This window comes from Bos taurus, chromosome 21, assembly GCF_002263795.3.
Source record: "Bos taurus isolate L1 Dominette 01449 registration number 42190680 breed Hereford chromosome 21, ARS-UCD2.0, whole genome shotgun sequence".
Lineage (NCBI taxonomy): Eukaryota > Metazoa > Chordata > Mammalia > Artiodactyla > Bovidae > Bos > Bos taurus.
The window spans coordinates 4,274,542-4,292,860 of NC_037348.1; the positions used below are offsets into that span (position 1 = coordinate 4,274,542).

The window sequence follows — 18,319 nt, forward strand, 5'->3', positions numbered from 1 at the left end:
CAAAAGTAGAATTCTAGTGGCAGCAACAATACTTATAAGTGCTTACATGAGTACTTCTTCATTTCCAGAATGCATTTTCAAAAGAAATGTACTGTTTAATTTTCACAGAGTCCTCTCTCTGTAGGTTAAGAGAGTTAAGGTGATAGAATACAGAGAAACATGTCTAAGTTTCATCATTGAAAAGTAGGAAAGTCAGGGTCCATCTCCAGGGCCTGAGCTCGCACCATCAATGCAGGAGCTTCTCCAGAATGTCTGCATATTTAAGCTGCAACGGAAAGGGATAGAAGGGGGGGAAATCTGTACATTGAAATCTTCTAACCTAGAACTCAAATAGCACTGCTCTAAAGATAGTATTTCACAGCCTGAATAAAATCAAATACAAAATATATACTATGAAATATGATGTAATAGAGAGGGAACCATCTTATAGGAAAATTAAGATAGACAATGAAACAGACTTTAGCAGTTCTTTGAAAATTCTGTTTTATTTGTATTTATTTAACAATGTATCTCAAGATCAAAAGGCAAACCTAAAAATAAATGAAACCCGGGAGCAGTTCATTTTCACTTTTAACCACAGGAAGAAATTGGGCCATCACTCCATAATCAATCTAGTTCCTACTTCAGGGATGTAGGTATCATTTTGACAGGAAAGTGAAGTTGTTTGTTGTGGCAGCAGTTACTAAGCCTGCCTGCAACTCAAGCTTCCTAATCTCCAAGTTAAAGTAATAACAGATCCTATGCCACAGAGTTGATGTGAAGGATAAATGCACATATGCTAAATGCTGAAACATGTCCAAGTAAGAAGGGAGTGCTAAGTCCAGGCTAGCACTATCCTTCTGGGTGTTGTGACCAAGAAGCGCCAAGGTTTGCTAGACTCATGGGCTGGGCACAGCAAAGTCCACAAGCTTAGTCCCATTGGCAGAGTCTCCCTTCTGTGTAAGGACGCACATTCACAGTTATAGGTTCTGGATCGGGGTTTGGGCATTCTGCAGGATGGTACCCTGCAGCTGCGTCAGGGTCTGTTGAGTCCTTCCTACATGCCAGGCACTGTCCTAGGTGCTGAGATCCTGTGATGGGCAGAGCAAAGCCTGCCTTCCAGGAGGGCTCCTTCTGGTGCAGTAAGTAAACATGTACTTATCAGTTGGGTCACAAGGATTGCTGTGAAGTAATTCAGAGTAGGAGGTAGTGAGTGTGCTGGGAGATGTACTCAAGCAGATGTCTGAAGAATGAGCCTGTCTTGGTGGTGATGATTGGACAGTTGAGAGGAGCAGCAGAGGCAGGGTGACTGAAGAAGCCAGCTTGAGGATGGGGAAGGTTGGTGGGAGGCAGGGCCAGAGAGGCAGCATGGGTGGGGGATAGTCAGATCGTCTGTAGGCCATGCGGGGTAGCATTGGGACAAGCAGTTGGCTGTTGAAGAGTGAAATCTGATCCCACTGAGACCTGCAGTCAGTAAGGCTGACTCTGGCTGTAAGTGGAGAGTAAACTCAGAATCTGGGTGGGGAGGCTTAGTAAAGGAGGTGCCAGGAAAAGGCGGTAAGGAGGCAAAGGTAGTGCCCCAGGGGATGGGCGTTTTGGCCAGCAGGATGTGTTGATGGGCTGCCGTGGACTTGAATGAACACCTGAAAAGGTGATGGGTTCAATAGGCTGTTGTTGAGCTGGAAGTGACAGCAGGGGAGGAGGCCGCTGAGAATTATCAGCACAGTTCTGGACCTGTGCGAGCTTTGTTAGATATCCAAGCGGCCAGGTAGGCCATTGGGCATACAGGTCTGGACTCAGAGAGAGAGAGTTTGGGACTGGAGACATGAACTTGAGAGAGCTATTTAAAGCCATTAGATTGAATGAGATAATTAGAGATTGAGTTTAGACTGAAGGAGTGTCTCTAGACAGCCCTGGGAAATGCCAGGTTTAAGGAGAAGAGGCAGGGGAAGATAAGAAGAGACTGTGTCCTGTGCTGTAAGAAGGGGATGGGCTCAGCTGAGGGCTGAGACTGGACCAGCGGGTTTGGCACTGGGAGGAGCAGCCCCAGAGGATTTCACTGGGATCCTGGGTGAGGTGGGGGCAAGAGCAGGGCAGAGTGACAGCAGAGACCTTTGAGCAGACAGATCTTCAGTGAGAGGGCCTCTTCAGACGAGAGGCTGAGGATGGAGCAATACCTGAAAGGGAATATAGGGTGAATGAGAGACTTTTCAAAGACCTGATGTAATTACTGATGGGAATGGTTAGGGAGGGAGGGAGACCCACGTGTAATAAGCACCGGGATGATTCATGTGCTTTATAACCACATTTGTGGCGCATCCAGCGTGGCTGGGGGAAAGGAAGGGGATGAGTCTCCGGAAGTCTGGGGTCAGATGACGGGGGTGTGGCCTGTAAGGCAGGCACCTGGGTCCTACCTTGCAGGTTGTAGGATTCTGAACCAGGCTGCAGTCTTGGGGACAAGAGTGGAGCATCTACCTGAAGAGTGGTGTGCAAGGATGGGGTGGACTTGAGCTCTGTCTGGAGAGGTGATAGGCAGGACCAGGGGCACTTTTGACGTGGAAGCCACCTAAGAGTTCTGCCATAAAGCTTTATGGACACAACTTTATTCACATAAAGCACACGTGCCAATCAGTCCATATTTTCCATCATAAGAGGAAACAATTTAATTGGAAACTCAAGTTTTATTTTCATGTCTGGTTATATCCACCATGGTATTTTTAAATTTTTACATATTTTAATATAGTTAACTAAAGTGGTGTGTAATGGAAATTTGATGAAAACATCACAAAACTGCCATTTAGAGGTACTTATTTAGTGAGCTTAAAGTAATGAGTGAATAAACTGAAGATACTTTTCTCAGAAGTAACAATATACTGGAGAAAGAATGCAGAAAGAAATGCAGTTCAAGAAGACAGACAAGCTGTTGCTTAAAAGCAATTCTGTTCAAGTCCCAAAGTAAGTTCACATTAAAGCTGGTCTGCAGATGCAATTATCTATACCATTTTATGGAAATCGAAAATGACTGTCAGCATAAGCAGAGATCACAAGAAATGCATCACATATTGCCATCAATAGCACCATTTGTGGTATGAGACTCAAAAGATTTTTCTTCCCCAGAAATGATGACGTAACTGTTCAACGTGAACCATTTAAAATACTGAAATAAGGAGGCATCATCAAGCATCACTTGGTAAAGTGAAACGCATTTAAAGGTGGACTCCACTGCATAGTGTTATTATTACTAGCAGAGGCATTCATACTGATAGAAAAGTTACGTTGGAGTAGTTTCCTCAGAAACAAAAAGACTCTTAGGTTTGACGCCTAATACAACTCTCCCCTTTCAGAGTAATGCATGGATTCTACTGCAGGTTTCACCCGCCTTGATACCTGGTTTTGGAGAAAGCTTTCTTGGGATCCTTGTCTTGCTGCTTTCAGATTGCTCCCTCCCCATTCCTCCCGTCATTCCTCGCTCCCATTCCTCCTCGTCAGAAACCCTGCTGATGGCCTGTCCATCCCACCTCTGCAGCCCTGCTTGGCCTGAACACTGGCCCTCTCCACCTCCAGTCTTGCCTCTGATAAGCCCATCATCCCCAAGGTGCCTGGGGCCACAAGGAAAGACAATGCCCCTGTTAAAGTGCTTTGCTTTCCCACCACCTTCAGGCCAGATCCTGGAGGTGGAGCTTGTCACATGAATATGCCGTGATTTGACCCCCCACAGGGCTCTTCTCACTAGGGTTCTTACATGCCAACTGCAAATGTCAATATTTTTCTTTTTTTTTTTTTAATTTTTATTTGAGTATAGTTGATTTACAATGTTGTGTTTCTGCTGTACAGCAAAGTGAATCAGTTATACATATATCTACTCTTTTATAGATTCTTCTCTCATATAGGTCATCATAGAATATTGAATAGAATTTCCCTTGCTATGCAGTAGGTCCTTATTAGTTATCTGTTTTATATATAATAATGTGTATATATATCAATCCCAATCTACCAATTTTTTTTCCTAGTGCTGCTACTCACAGACCGCTTCCTTTGGCTTGAGACCTGATCTTCATGCTTGAAGGCTCAGGTCTGCTTTCCTTTCTTCTGACCTCATACAAAGCTTGATCCCTCTACTTTGGGGTCCTAGGATGCCCTGCATATGAGACTCCTGAAGCAATCACGTTCTTCAGGAATCCTCTGGGAGCATGGCCCATTCTTTTAGATCCCAAGGTTAGGGATGCCACCTTTGTCATTGTCACAGTTCCCGCCACAATGCCAGGCACACGGTTGACACCCACAATGCCTTTGCTGAGCTGAGCTGCTGGGATAGTGAACCTCTGTGAAGATGTGATGAGAGAGGTGCTCTCTGGGGTCATTTGGAGTCACTCTGGCAGCTGGTTCACAGAGCAGCCTGTTTCCGACTTAGCTCTCTAGTCTTAAGACAGTCCCTCTCCCCTCTGACTTCACATGAAGATCACTTGGGGACCTTAAAAAATACCAGTGCCCATTCCTCCTAAGGCCGAGTCTCTAGGGTCTAGAAATCTGGAAGAAGCTAATGCAAAAGTCACAGATTCAAATGCCCTGAAGACACCAGAAGTAAGACCACAGGGACAGGTGGGAAATTTGCACAATTACTAGAGTTGAGCCTTTCTAAAGTCATGCATATTTTTTGTTCTGAAAACTCTGTGTGAAATAAAGCCTTTAGTGGACCACATTTTACGGCTGCCTGTTCCCTACTCCACCTCATCAGAAGTCCCTGAAAGACCCAGACCTTTAGGCCTGGCGGGGGCCATTCACGGAGCGTGAGGAAGTCCTTCCACCACCTGAGCGTCGGGTCCCATTTGGTCCCTGCCCAAGTCCCAGCCATCACCTTCCCACCTCCGCCTGGAACATGGGGCTCAGCGTTCAAGCTTAGGGATCGAGTCCTTGTGCCTTTTGTATAGAAGATGTAAAACATGAGGATGTTTTAACATGAGTGGTTAGATGTATATTTCCTTTATTGTCCCTTTTCTGGAACATCAGTAATATGAAAATGTTGCAGCTGTTTCACGGGCATTATTTGTAGAAAACATGCACTAACTTTAAGAAAATGGTTCAAATTTTCAGACAACCTAGTTTATTAATCCTGATACTGAAGGGAAAATTACCAAATTTTTCAAGGATTTCTACTTTATATAAAATTGTTCTCAAAAATAATGGCTCTAGTCTTAGTTCACAGAATCTGCTTCCTGCAAGAACAGAGCTTTCAGCTTGTCTTAGAAGTGGCCATGCACTCACAGCTGACCTGAGGGCCAGCAGAGCTCTTTAGTTTTACTCAGAACCGGAAAGATGCAAGCTGAAGCCTGCTCCCTGTACCCCGGAGGGCTGGGGGGTCTTGTGTTTCCACCTGGAGGCCTTGTGGATTTGCTCACTGCATGGAACTGCTCACTGAAGGCACAGCCCCATATTGTGTGTTGTTTTGTTTTCCTAGCCCAAATGGAACAAAGCAAGCTGAAGTCGCTCTGTATGTTAGAAGCAGTCTGTAAAAATTATACAACTTGATGTGCGTGAGAAAGTTCACCAGGCCACGCTGAGAGTCTCCTGTGTGCTGGCACACTGTTTGCTTTCGGTTGTATGGAAGGCCTTCCTCTCCATAGCTGTGAAGACAGTGCGTTTTGTAACCACCAGGTACAAAGGAATGGTTTCCTGAAGAGGACTTTCCAGTTGTTCATGAGAGGACCCTCTACTCCTGCCTGCCCTGACAGGCATTTTTAAGGACTTCTAAAGAAACTGTTTGCGACATCCTAGGGCCTACCTTCAGTAAATACAGAGAAGAAATCATGGCAAATCCGCAGCAGGGCATCTATTTTTTTTTTTAAGTCCACAGATAAATGTAAGAAACAGTTGTAGCAAAAGAGGACAAATGCTGAAATTCCTGCAAGGGTGTCTAGGAGGCAGCATTTCTGGAGACGTGATGGGACTAAGTGGTCTGTGGACATCTCCATGGTCTCTATCTCCTGACAGTCAAGGCTATTCAGAGCAAATATAATTTAAGAGTATTTTCACAACAGATAATGTAATAGTTTTTAAAATGTACTTGAAACATTAAGGTATGCTTTTTCTTTTTTTGATTGTGACTTTTATATTTTTTGTTAAGATAGAATTGATATGTAACTTTGTGTAAATTTGAGGTATGTAGCATGTTGATTTGATACATTTATATACTGCAATGTGATTACCACCTTAGCATTAGCTGACACCTCTGTCATGTCATGTAATTATTAAGTCATTTCCTTTTTGTGATGGAAACAAGATCTAGCCTCTTATTAACTTTGGAGTTTATAACATAGTATTATTAACTAGAATTACTTCGTTGTGCATTAGATTCCCCCAAATTATTTTTGTTCTAGTTGCAGGTTTGTAACCTTAACAGCTCCCAAATTCCATCACCCCAGCCCCTGGTTACTCTCTGTCTCTACGAGTTGGCTTTTTTAGGTTTCACGTACAGGTGATAGCTTTTCTTTGCCAGTTTGCATGCTCTCATCTCTCTTCTGTTAAAGAGCCAACCGGGACCTTCCAAAAATTGGACACTTGGACAAAACCTAGAATTGAGTAACCAAAGTGGTTATCGTTGAGAGCTTCACGTGAAGTGGACCTTGAGGCCAGACTTAGTTTGAGCAATAGTTGCTCTGTTGTTGCTCAGCTGGGCCCATGCACAGACTTTCTGTCATAAATTTGGAGGACAGTATTAAGGCCCTTCATCCTGACATTAGGTTTCCAAGGCTGAGTGCTTTGTCTTCCTGTGTGAAACTAAAATGGATGTCAGAGACAAGGGAATTCAGTATTTTAAAATACTAAGTCACAGAGTAAAGAAGAAAAAAAAAATGTGTCTGTGGACTCCAGAGGTACATAATTCAGTCTGTAACGGGACTGAATTTTAGGTTGTTTGAGCTTCAACTATATGCATTTAAGAAAATTAGATCCAAAGAACATTATAGTCGTTCATTCAAAAAGGAGACACTTTAGGCCATTAGAGGATTGATCTGTTAGCTGCCGTCGGTGGAAATGACCGATTTTCGAGAAGCGGGTGGGGCAGGCACACATCTGTGCTGCCCCGAGAACCGCCTGCTGATGGCGAGGTTCAGCTTTCACTCCAGCTACTCTGAGCAGAGTGGGGTCCACCGTGACACTTCAGAGGGGCCCCAGGAGCCCCGTGTTCTCATCCCAAGTACCACGGGTGCTGACTTCATGGAGCCACAGCCGGCTCTCAGCAGGATGAGTTCCCTTTGAAGCCGAGCCAGATGCAGGTCAAGTTCTTGGTAATAACATGCATTTTGCTATTTGCACATCTGAACAGGTAGCAATGGATGGACATCTGAGGTGGAACCCATGTGTCAATCATCTTCTGGACTGTGGCTTTCTTTCCCTGCTGATAACTTCTTTAGCTTTTCCCGTATCTGCTCAGGGCCGATTCTCATTTCCACCTGCTCCGCTGGCATACACTTTTTTTTGACATAGACTTTTGAGGCCTGAGTAAGTTTGTTGCTGAATTGTACAAATTAGACCGTTCTTCCTGTGAACCTCCTGCAAGGTCCCACCTGCTCTTCTCAGTGTTTTATTGTAGGTTGACACGTTGGTCACAGAACACTGTGCTCCCTGAGTCTCTGCTCTGGGGCCACATCACATAAAGTCGAGGTTTTCAGCCTGGGCTTCACAACTCCTGCTGGGCCGGCCTGTGCTCTGACTGAGAGGAGCGTGCCAGCAGAGCTGACGGTGCGGAAGTCCACCGCCGTCCCTCACCAGCGATCTGTCCTGGCATAATGCTCACAGCACGAGTGCTCCCAGTCAAGAATGCAGGAAAATGTGGGCACACCAATCTTACTTTCAAATTAGATAGAAGCTCTAATGTCCCCCGGTACCGCAGAGCCTGTTGCAGTGAAGTAACTAACAAAATGAAGGCTCAGTTTCTCTGTATTTGAACCAAACTGCTGAAATGCCCCACAAGTGGGTGAGGCTCTGCCAGTCCATGTGCAGTGACTAATATGTCTTAAAAATGGCTACTCTATCAACACAAATAGTTCTCCAGAGTCTGGGAGGGATGGAGTTTGCTTTGATGGGTGACCAGCCCAGAGCCAGCATTCTCAGACTGGGCTATTTAAGAATTAAGTCTGTTTAAATTTCAAGAATAAGGATCATGTAAGCAAAACAGCCTGGATAGTACAGGAGATCATTCTTAGATGTCCTGCCTCCAAGACAAGTCAACATATCATTCCCTGTTTCTCTATTTTGAGAAAAAATTGTAAGAAACAAGAAAGTCTGAACTCTTTCTTTTGTTTCTCTGTTAATAAAGCTTTTCACAAATGCCAACCAGCTCTGTAAAAGCTGAGACCGATGACAACATCACGATATTCACCAGGATCCTGGATGGGCTGCTGGACGGTTACGACAACAGACTGAGGCCCGGGCTCGGAGGTGGGTGTGGGCCCTGGCTGAGGCCCTTGGGCCCAAGGCACATTTCTGCTTAAACCCAGTCTCAAGCTTACGTTTGCTGTGATTCAAACAACTCCTCAAAGGGCTTCCCTGCTAGGAGTTTGACTTGGTGGTGTTGCCAAGGCTGCTGCATGTTGTCATTTTCCAGATGCAAGAGGCCAGGGGAAGTGAAAACTCCTGTTCTCCCCAGATAATGGTAACATCCATTCTGGTCCACTTGAGGAGAAACCACTTCTTAGGTGATACTGAAGCTGAAGTTACCCTATGTTAGGAAATACTTTATCATCAACCTCTTACCCTCCTGTCTCTGCAAGTCCTTTTCAGAAATCCACTATTTAGTGCAAGTCTTCTTTACACATTGCATATTACAGGTTTAATTTTTTACTAGAGCTGTAATTAGTTTTTACTTTGACCCTAAAAAGCTGATGAAACTAAATGAATAGTAAAATATGCTTTCAGGGTACAGCTGGCTTGACTTTGTGCTGGGAATCCCGTGCGTTTCAGGTGTGTGCGGGGCGTGTATATTTGAACCTGCTCCATTGAGTGAGGAGGGACCCCCTAGCAAATCCATTCCCAGAGGAAAATGTTTAGTTCTTCTTCATTATTGGCATTTTTTATCAGGGGCATTTGCTTAAACCATGGGTTGACCCTCTATACCTCTTTGACAAGAACAGTCCACGTAGGCTCCCTGACCCCATTTTACTGTGCCCTGAGTTACGTCCCTCTGAACTGTGAGCTGAGGCCCTGGCGAGGAACCTGTGTCTGTGTTTCAGAGCGTATCACTCAGGTGAGAACGGACATCTACGTCACCAGCTTCGGCCCCGTGTCCGACACGGAGATGGTGAGTGCGCTTGCGGCCCCGCCGGGACCACTGTAAGCCGTGACGCACCGGCCCAGGGCTGCCCTAACGAGCCTTGCCTCCCTTTGTACTAGGAATATACCATCGACGTATTTTTCCGACAAAGCTGGAAAGACGAAAGGCTTCGGTTTAAAGGGCCCATGCAGCGCCTTCCACTCAACAATCTCCTCGCCAGCAAAATTTGGACTCCAGACACGTTCTTCCACAACGGGAAGAAGTCCATCGCCCACAACATGACCACGCCCAACAAGCTGCTGCGTCTGGAGGACGACGGCACGCTGCTGTACACCATGCGGTGAGTGCCGCCGGTGGGCGCTGCCGTGCCGAAGCTGGCTAGTCTGAGGGTGTGTGTGTGTGTGTGTGTGAGAGAGAGAGAGATGGGTGCTTTTTACCTTCTGACTTGCCCATACTGATGTCCATGTAGATTATTTCTTTGGGCTACTATGAGTTCATAGTATTTATCTATACTTCTTTATTTGATTCAAGATCAAGGGCATCTTTAGATGCGTGGTAATGTAAGTTAGGGAAACTTTAACAGAGATTTTATTTTAAAAGTAAGGAGACCCCTTTTTTTTATTGAGATTGTGCAGTATTTTGAAGTTTTAAAAGTCTATTTGTTGTGTGATTTGATAACATTTCCAGCACTGAGGTTAAATTTTAGCATTTGCCATTTAAAATGGTCATTAGTCATTTTTTTGAAAATTCTGAATTATTCATTGCATCTGAGTAAATCAATACATTGACCAGTGAGAAAGACTCCTTTATAGCTTTTCAGCTTCCATGGTGGGTCTAAGTAGACTTTAGAAGATATTTTTAAATTAATGAAAAAGAGAAAAGTAAAGAAAAAAGCACAAAAGCCAAGTTTTTAAAAAGGTACATTCATTTAGGTAGCTGTTATAGATATTTTCTTAGTTATAATTATTCACAATAAACTTTATATTTAACAGGATAATTGTAGTGGAAAATAATGTGAATACAGTCATCTTCAAAGACTGCATGTCCTAACGTAATTCTGAGGAATGCTTTGGCCTATTGTGTCCCAAACCTGGTTGACAACTGGCCATGATTTTTCTTATACCAGCCCAATAAGGATTCTGATCAGTGATCTGCACACACACCTTGGTGTTTTTTTCCAGTCTTTACTCTTCCTTTTTCCCTACATTGATCTGGAAGGTGTTTCACCCATAGATGGAGATAGGAGTTGTGAGCATCACATCAATGCCTTCCCCATGCAGAAAGCATGTGGAAAGCTGAGGAGTATCTCGAGGACTGACATTCAGTCCTTGGTCGTCATACTGTGGGATGGAAGGCTGGGGAATATCTCTAGGACTGACGTTCAGTCCTCGGTCATCGTGCTGTGGGAAGGACGGCTGGGGAATATCTCGAGGGCTGATGTTCAGTCCTCGGTCTTCGTGCTGTGGGAAGGAAGGCGGGGGAATATCTCGAGGGCTGATGTTCGGTCCTCGGTCGTTGTGCTGTGGGAAGCAAGGCTGGGCAGTGGGACAGAGAACTGTGCTCAGCCTGAGAGCAGGGAGTAGTGTGGAGACGAGTCCCGCATCCTGGCCGGTGCTGGGGTTCCCCCCAGAGGGGGCCCTGGGTGGGCCTGCCTTGCATCTGTGTTCTGTCCCTAGGTTAGACATACCCCAGTCTGCATAGATTCTTATCCTTGATTCACACCTGGCTCCCGTCCTGCAGGGGTCAGTTCGGTCCGTCACCTAAGACGATGGGATGCCTTCGTCTTAGGCACAGTTGCATGGACAGGGTGTGAGAGAAGCCTCTTGTCCAGAAGGGGAGGAGGCAGCAAAGGGTCCTTTTACCAAGTGTCTGTATACCAAAAACGTCCCCAATACACAAAGCGCTTCAGACCTCCCAGCCAGGGGACAGCATTTCCACTAACCAACAAATAGGCAGAGGCTAGAAATGTTTGGTAATCAGCCCAAGGTCACAGCTATGAAGGGGGTGGTGGCAGCAGGAATTTGGGTTCTGGTATGAGCAATTTCCTTTTTAACCCACCGCATTTGGAAATTGGAGGGATGCAGCATTATTAGACAGGTAATGGCCTTCTTACCTTTAGGAAAGTGTCATGCCCAGAAGGAAGTGGTGAGAACCAGAGCAACTTGGCAGTGATTTATCCTTATTTATGCAGAGGAAGCCTGCTGCTAATGGGTTGCAAAGTTGATAACCAGTTTTCTTTTTCAGTCTTATACAACATGTGGAAAGTAGAACTATCTACACTTGAAAGCATTAGGAATTCTAGTATGATGGATCTATAGCTATAATTTGATAGCATTTTAGTCTACAGATTTAGCAGAGATGGTGAGATGGCAATCATAATTAACTGGACAGGGCACAGAGCCCCATCCAGGCCTCACCCCGTCACTGGGCCTTTAGAAGTACAGCCTTTCTGTCTAGCACTTTGGTCACCCCCACCAAATCTTATAAAAGCAGTGATATACTTTGACCCTGTAATTTCTATGTAATGTCCATCTTAAGGAAATAACTAGGAGTAAGGACTAAGCTTTATGCACAAAGGTTTCTACTATCATGTTACTTACGATACCAAACACTGGGAAAAATATAAAAATTCTGCACATTTTTTCAACTAAAATTGTATTTAAAAATTTTTATTTGGACTTTGGATCTAATAAAAAAGATGAAACATGAACATGAAGAAGAAATTAGGGTTCACATCCTACACTTTTAACCTGAGATACATATTGAGAAATATTTGAGAAGTACTGTTACCAACTTCTGAAAAGTAACTCTATAGTGATTATTGTACATGGGAGGGATTCATTTATATAACATCCCCACCATGCTCCAGAAATCATTTAAGGTAATATTAAAAGACACACACAATTCAGATGGATGAAATTCCTTAGGTGATTCCAAAGAAGCTAAGGGAACATAAGCTATTGATGTCATTTGCTCCCAAAATGTCTTCTAAAAAGCCTTTGGTGCTTGCCTAGAGCTGATCTACAATTCCAGTTCCGGAGAACTTTCTACCACCTATGCATAATCTGTTTATAGGATCTAATGATAAAAAGGTAAGTCCAAAGAGAGCCATAGACATTTCCTGTTAGACCATCAAAGAGAGGACCCTTAAGATGCTCTGCAGTTTCCTTCAGGATGACCTTGTAGCAAATAAAAGATATAAGTTTTACAGAGCCATACCCAGAGGTGTACTGTGGACGCCAGGCCAGTGGCCCGGCATCGTCAAGGGGACCCTCAGCTTAGCAGTTTCCCTGGGTTGAAGAGGCACAGAATCCAGAGCACGACTTCTGTCCACCCAAGGACTGAATCACTGCCCTTCTGGCCGGCCTCACTAATTGCCTGGGGTTTTTCCCTGGGTGGAAGTTTAGGTCATCATTGAGTAGTAGAGAGTTATTTCACTCCCCTGCAAGCTCAGACATGACCACAGGAGGGCATGTGCCAAACCTCAGGACACATTTTCTTTATAACAGGTAAGCGGGGAGATAGTGACCAGCTCTCATCTCTGTTTCCTGCGTGCCTTCTGAAGGTGCAGACTTGTGAGGACCACACAGGGCTTAGTTTCCTGGTCTTTGGGTCCCTGACGGAAGAGCCAGTCTCTCTAGTCTGTGGTGTAGGAAACTGCAACAAGCAAGAAAGCACTGACAAGGAAGCGGGCTCTGGTAGTATCACATGGTGTCAGAGAACCTGGCTGCTGCTGGACCTAGGATCACTGCGTCCACATCCATGGGCAGGTGTCTGAGAGTGCCAGTGACTGCCTTCGTGGTCACAGAATGCCCTGCACTGGGAAAAGAGCCCTGAGAAGACCAGAATCACTCTGCAATCACTCTGGCACACTATGTATTTCCCTGTGCTATTTTTATTTTGAGAAAGGCATATTTTTATGATTGTTTACACCCCGTTTGGATTTTCATTATTAGTAGACATCACTGCTTTGGATTGGAGCTATAGAAAGAGAAAGGAGCATGGATTTTGGAGTTAGCCTCACTTAAGTTCAGATCTTGACTTGATCATTTAGTGGTCATGAACACTTGGCCGTTTTACTTTAATCTCTTAGAACCATTGTTTGTTATTGTTTATTTCTTTCTTTCAGTACAGTGTACCTGCAGGCTCTGAGAATGTCAGTTTGAGAACATCATCATATGTACAACTATTCCTTGAATGGCCACTGGGAGGCAACACAGTCACATTTTTGCATAGTGATTGGCAGCGACCATTTAGTATGATGGTAAAGCTGAAACTCCAGTACTTTGGCCACCTCATGTGAAGAGTTGACTCACTGGAAAAGACCCTGATGCTGGGAGGGATTGGGGGCAGGAGGAGAAGGGGACGCCAGAGGATGAGATGGCTGGATGGCATCACTGACTCGATGGACGTGAGTCTGAGTGAACTCCGGGAGTTGGTGATGGACAGGGAGGCCTGGCATGCTGCGATTCACGGGGTCGCAAAGAGTTGGACACGACTGAGCGACCGAACTGAACTGAACTGAACTTACTTGAATGAGATTATATACACGTTACATATGTTTGATTTGTGGGTAATATATTTGAAGGAGATCATACGTATATAACTAGAAGTTTGTAACTAAGCACTGGTATGTGTTTAAGAGTGGCTACATCCCTACGTGTAAACCAGTGTCTTTCATGACACCAGTAGATACATTGGCCAGATCTTGACATTTTTAAGCTAACATTTATTTTAATGATTAGAATCAATGTATTATTTAAATATTTGTAAAACAAAGCAAATCACCAAATATGGAATACACTTATGACACCGAGACCAAAGAAAATCAATGTTAACGGTTTGGTCTGTATCGCATATACGTGTCCACATGTGTGAGCACACCTGTATACACGTGTGTATATCTGCATGTCTCCACACATACTCTCCTATAGATTTTGAGTGGTCTCATTCTCTGAAAATTGTTTTGTAAATAGCTTTATGATAAAGTATATTGAGCACCTTTCCCCCTCATTAAACATTGTTCTCAAGTTTGTGATCCATTACATCCATCAGGTCGGTATCCTGTCATTATATAGTCTCTAAAGAAATGCATGTCATTTTAATTTTTTTTACTTTATGATAAACACTGTAATCAGTTCAGTTCAGTCATCAGTCGTGTCCGACTCTTTGCGACTCCATGAACCGCAGCACGCCAGGCCTCCATGCCCATCACCAACTCCCGGAGTCCACCCAAACCCATGTCCGTCGAGTCGGTGATGCCATCCAACCATCTCATCCTCTGTTGTCCCCTTCTCCTCCTGCCCTCAATCTTTCCCAGCATCAGGGTCTTTTCCAATGAGTCAGCTCTTCGCATCAGGTGGCCCAAGTATTGGAGTTCCAGCTTCAACATCAGTCCTTCCAGTGAACACCCAGGACTGATCTCCTTTAGGATGGACTGGTTGGATCTCCTTGCTGCAAGCACATAGTTCTATCAATTGCATAAATTCCAGGTATTGGTCAAAAGATAAGCCTTTCAGTACATGTTTCCACGTTACTCTCTAAAAACTCTACCAAATTCACTCCCTCCAACAGGGGAGGAGGGGTGGTCCCTGTTACTTCCCCACTGACATTTTACCTGTAGAACTGAAAACAAAGCAGCACCCCTTGGTGCTCCATGGGATGCGATCAGCGACAGAAAAGTGCATGTGTCCCAGTGAGTCTGAGACTTATACTCACACCAGCCTTCTTCTTTCCCTTTGGGAAATGCATCCCACAGAGCAGCTTGTGAACTGAATTGAGCAAAGATGACCTTTCCTCCCGAGTGAGGGCCTGGGCACCTGGCTGCACAGCTCCACTCCCACCTCCGTCTTCCTGTCAGTGTGCACCTTCAACTTCCCTTGTTTTCCCCTAGCACTTGGCCCCAGACTTCCCCAGATGACCCCCCAAAGCCGCCTGCTCTCCAGCTCACTGGCCCCGGCTTATCTCAGAGTCCCCCGCTCACAGCCCCTGAGTAATCTTGCCTGAAGTGTTTACCACCTGCATCTGACATCCCTGTTGAACTTCGGAGCATCTTTGGGGAAGGGCCTATATCTTGATCATGCATGATTCTCTGTGATTTCTTACAGTCCGTGGACTCTAGAGGCCTGGCTCCTGGCCCTCAAGAGGAGTTTACGTTTGTGAAGAGTAAACCATAATGACTGGAGAAGGAAATGGCAACCCACTCAGTATTCTTGCCTGGAGAATCCCATAGACAGAGGAGCCTGGTGGGCTGCAGTCCATGGGGTCACAAAGAGTCAGACACAACTGAGTGACTGACACACACACACAAGCCATGGTGAATAAAACACCTTCCTTAATCTCGCCTACATCATGGCTCAGGCCTTAGTTTGACAGATTTGGAAGGGAGACCTAGAAAATTTCCACAGACATGCTCAGTGCTTGGGTGTCTGCCAGTTTTATATGGATTCAAGTTTATGTGTGGCTAACAAATTGTACTTTGGGGCCACATGAGGCCATCTTACTACAGATTTCTTGGCTACTTGGTTTGAAAACGTGACTGGAACGTGATTATCCTGGGTCAATTCACTGCAGTTAGTGTCAATTTTTAGACCATTAGATTGGATTACGTCATCCTTTGCAGATGGACAACTCCAGCACGTTTTTGTCTTCTTAGGTTCTGAACCAACAAAGGCTGTCAGGCACTCCCTTCTAGGCTCATTCCACTGTGCTCTTATGGGCTGGAGTCTCGGGCTTCCCTGTCCAGGCAGGGACCTTAAGCTCAGGCCACAGCTCCCACAGTCTTGAGGAATCTCTATGGCCTCTCTTTGAAGGCAGTGGGTGGGAGGCGGTGGGCTGCAAGTCCCAGGCAGCTGCTGGCTGGTGACTTGGTCCTAGACCCCATTACCAGCCTCACAAAGGTAGGGCCCAGGCCCTAAGTAATGTTGAGTGGAGAACACCTCTTGACCTGGGCTGCTAATTGCTTTTCAAAAAAAGTATGTAGCCTTTTTTATGTGCCAAATACTTTAGAAATATAAATTCATCTAATCCTCAAATGATCCTAACAGCTTGGTACCATCATTATCCCTGTTCATAGATGAGGCAAATGAAGCAGATGAAAATGAACACACAGGAATTAGCCCATCAATAGAGTTCACATGCCCAACTCACCCACCTATACCTACTTTAACACAGTGTCTGAGAAACACGCAGCAGTAGGGTATGCATGCTGTTCCGCCGACCTGCGTGAAAAGTCTCCACCAGGTGGCGCCCTATGCACTTGCATTTAGGGGGAATGGGCTCAGGAGTGCCTGTGTGAGACACGAGGGAAGCTCTGGTCGCCCTGAAACTCATTCAGGGAGAGTAAAGTGCTGCATCTCTGAGCAGTGTTGCTGTGAGATGCAGTTGGTGAGTCTGCGACTGGCCTGAGGTTTCTCACAGCCAGGAAGCCCGTCCTAGCACCACACCCTCACTGGCACACAACTGGCCTGTACCTCCTGCCATGCCACTGGGACGCCAGGGTGCTGACTCTAGAGCTGAAGGGCTCCTGAAGAAGTGCTTCTGTCTCCTCACCTGGGGAGACATGAAGGGTCCTTCTAGGACGCTGTAATTGGTGGTCTCATCTCAGACGTAACCTGTGCATAATCTCATCTCACGCATAATCTGTCAGATGGCGAAGAATCCGCCTGCAATGCAGGAGACCAGGGTTGGATCCCTGGGTCGAGAACATCCCCTGGAGAAGGAAATGGCAACCCACTCTGGTATTCTTACCTGGAGAATCCCATGGACAGAGGAGCCTGGCGGGCTACAGTCCACGGGGCCACAGAGTCAGACACAACCAAGCGACTAACACTGCCACTTTTTACTTCATAAATGTCAGACAAGTACCTTGCGTATCACATAAATCAGAGAGATCTTTTAGTTATGTGGATAATGCCCTGAGGGTTTCTGTGTCTGATGTTTATGGAGAAGAATGAAGACACCGAGTCCTCACTGCTGAAAATGTTTCCCAAGGGGTGTGGGATCATGAGTTTTGGGTTTTGTTTTTCCTGTAATTGTACTTTCTCATACAGTAGCCGCTGCATCTTGTTGTTAATTTTAAGGTTAAATAAAATGGAAAATTCAGCTTCTACGTCATACTGGCCATATTTTAAGTGGTCAGTAGCTAGTGTGAAGTAGGGCTTCAGTATCAGACAGCACAAATATAGGCCATTCATATCATCACAGAAAGTTCAGGTGGAAACCCAGCCTAGTCCAACAGAGCTGAAATGTTTCCCAGGGGTCGTATTTTTCCATTGGCCCTGATAGTTGCACACAGCACTGTGGCCAGCATTAGCCAACTTTCTGCTATAACACATACAAAGAAGGGATGACAGAGGATGTCGAGAATCCTCGGACTTAAGTAAAATTTTAGAATAGCTTTGAAAAAGTTAAAGCATGTATGGTACAATATTTTTATAACTATTTTTATATAGACAAATATATATTTTTTCTAGTTTTAACAGAATAATTGACATATAATGCTGTGTAAGGTCAAGCCATACAGCGTGTTGACTTGATGCCTTATGCGTTGCAACACGATGACCACCACCATGTTAGTAACACCTGTTGTGTCACATAATTACCATATCTTTTTTTTAGGTCTACTCTCTTAGCAACTTTCAAATACGTCATGCAGTATTACAACTATAATCACCATCCTTCCACTCTAGATACCTAGAACTGATTCATTCTTAACTAGAAGCTTGTACCTTTTTACCAATATCTCCCCAATTCACCCACCCTCCAGCCCTGATCACCACCAGTCTACTCTAATTTCTGGAAGTTTGGAGTTTTAAATTCATACAATATTTGCCTTTTTCTGTCTGACATAATGCCTTGAAGGTTCATCCAAGTTGTTGCAAATAGAAGAATTGTCTTTCTAATGACTGAATAATATTCTCTTGGATGTGTAAATATGAGTATATATCACATTCTTTTTATTCAGTCATCCAGAGATGAATACTTAGATTGTTTTTATAACTTCTCTTTTTTTTTGTAACAGGATTTGTGAAAAATCCTGCAATAAGGATTGCAGGTAGTGCAAGTATCTCT

General features: G+C 44.8%; 1 protein-coding gene across 4 annotated transcripts in view; it reads left to right on the plus strand.

Moving 5' to 3' along the window:
- The window catches only part of GABRA5 (gamma-aminobutyric acid type A receptor subunit alpha5), a 92,284-nt gene that overhangs the window by 7,260 nt on the left and 66,705 nt on the right, over positions 1-18,319 (plus strand). For all 4 annotated transcript variants that reach the window (XM_005221734.5, XM_005221733.5, NM_001075844.1 and 1 more), the window contains 3 exons: positions 8,294-8,415; positions 9,207-9,274; positions 9,367-9,587. In XM_005221734.5, the coding sequence (XP_005221791.1) occupies positions 8,294-8,415; positions 9,207-9,274; positions 9,367-9,587 (411 nt within the window). The remainder of the gene's footprint in view (positions 1-8,293; positions 8,416-9,206; positions 9,275-9,366; positions 9,588-18,319) is intronic.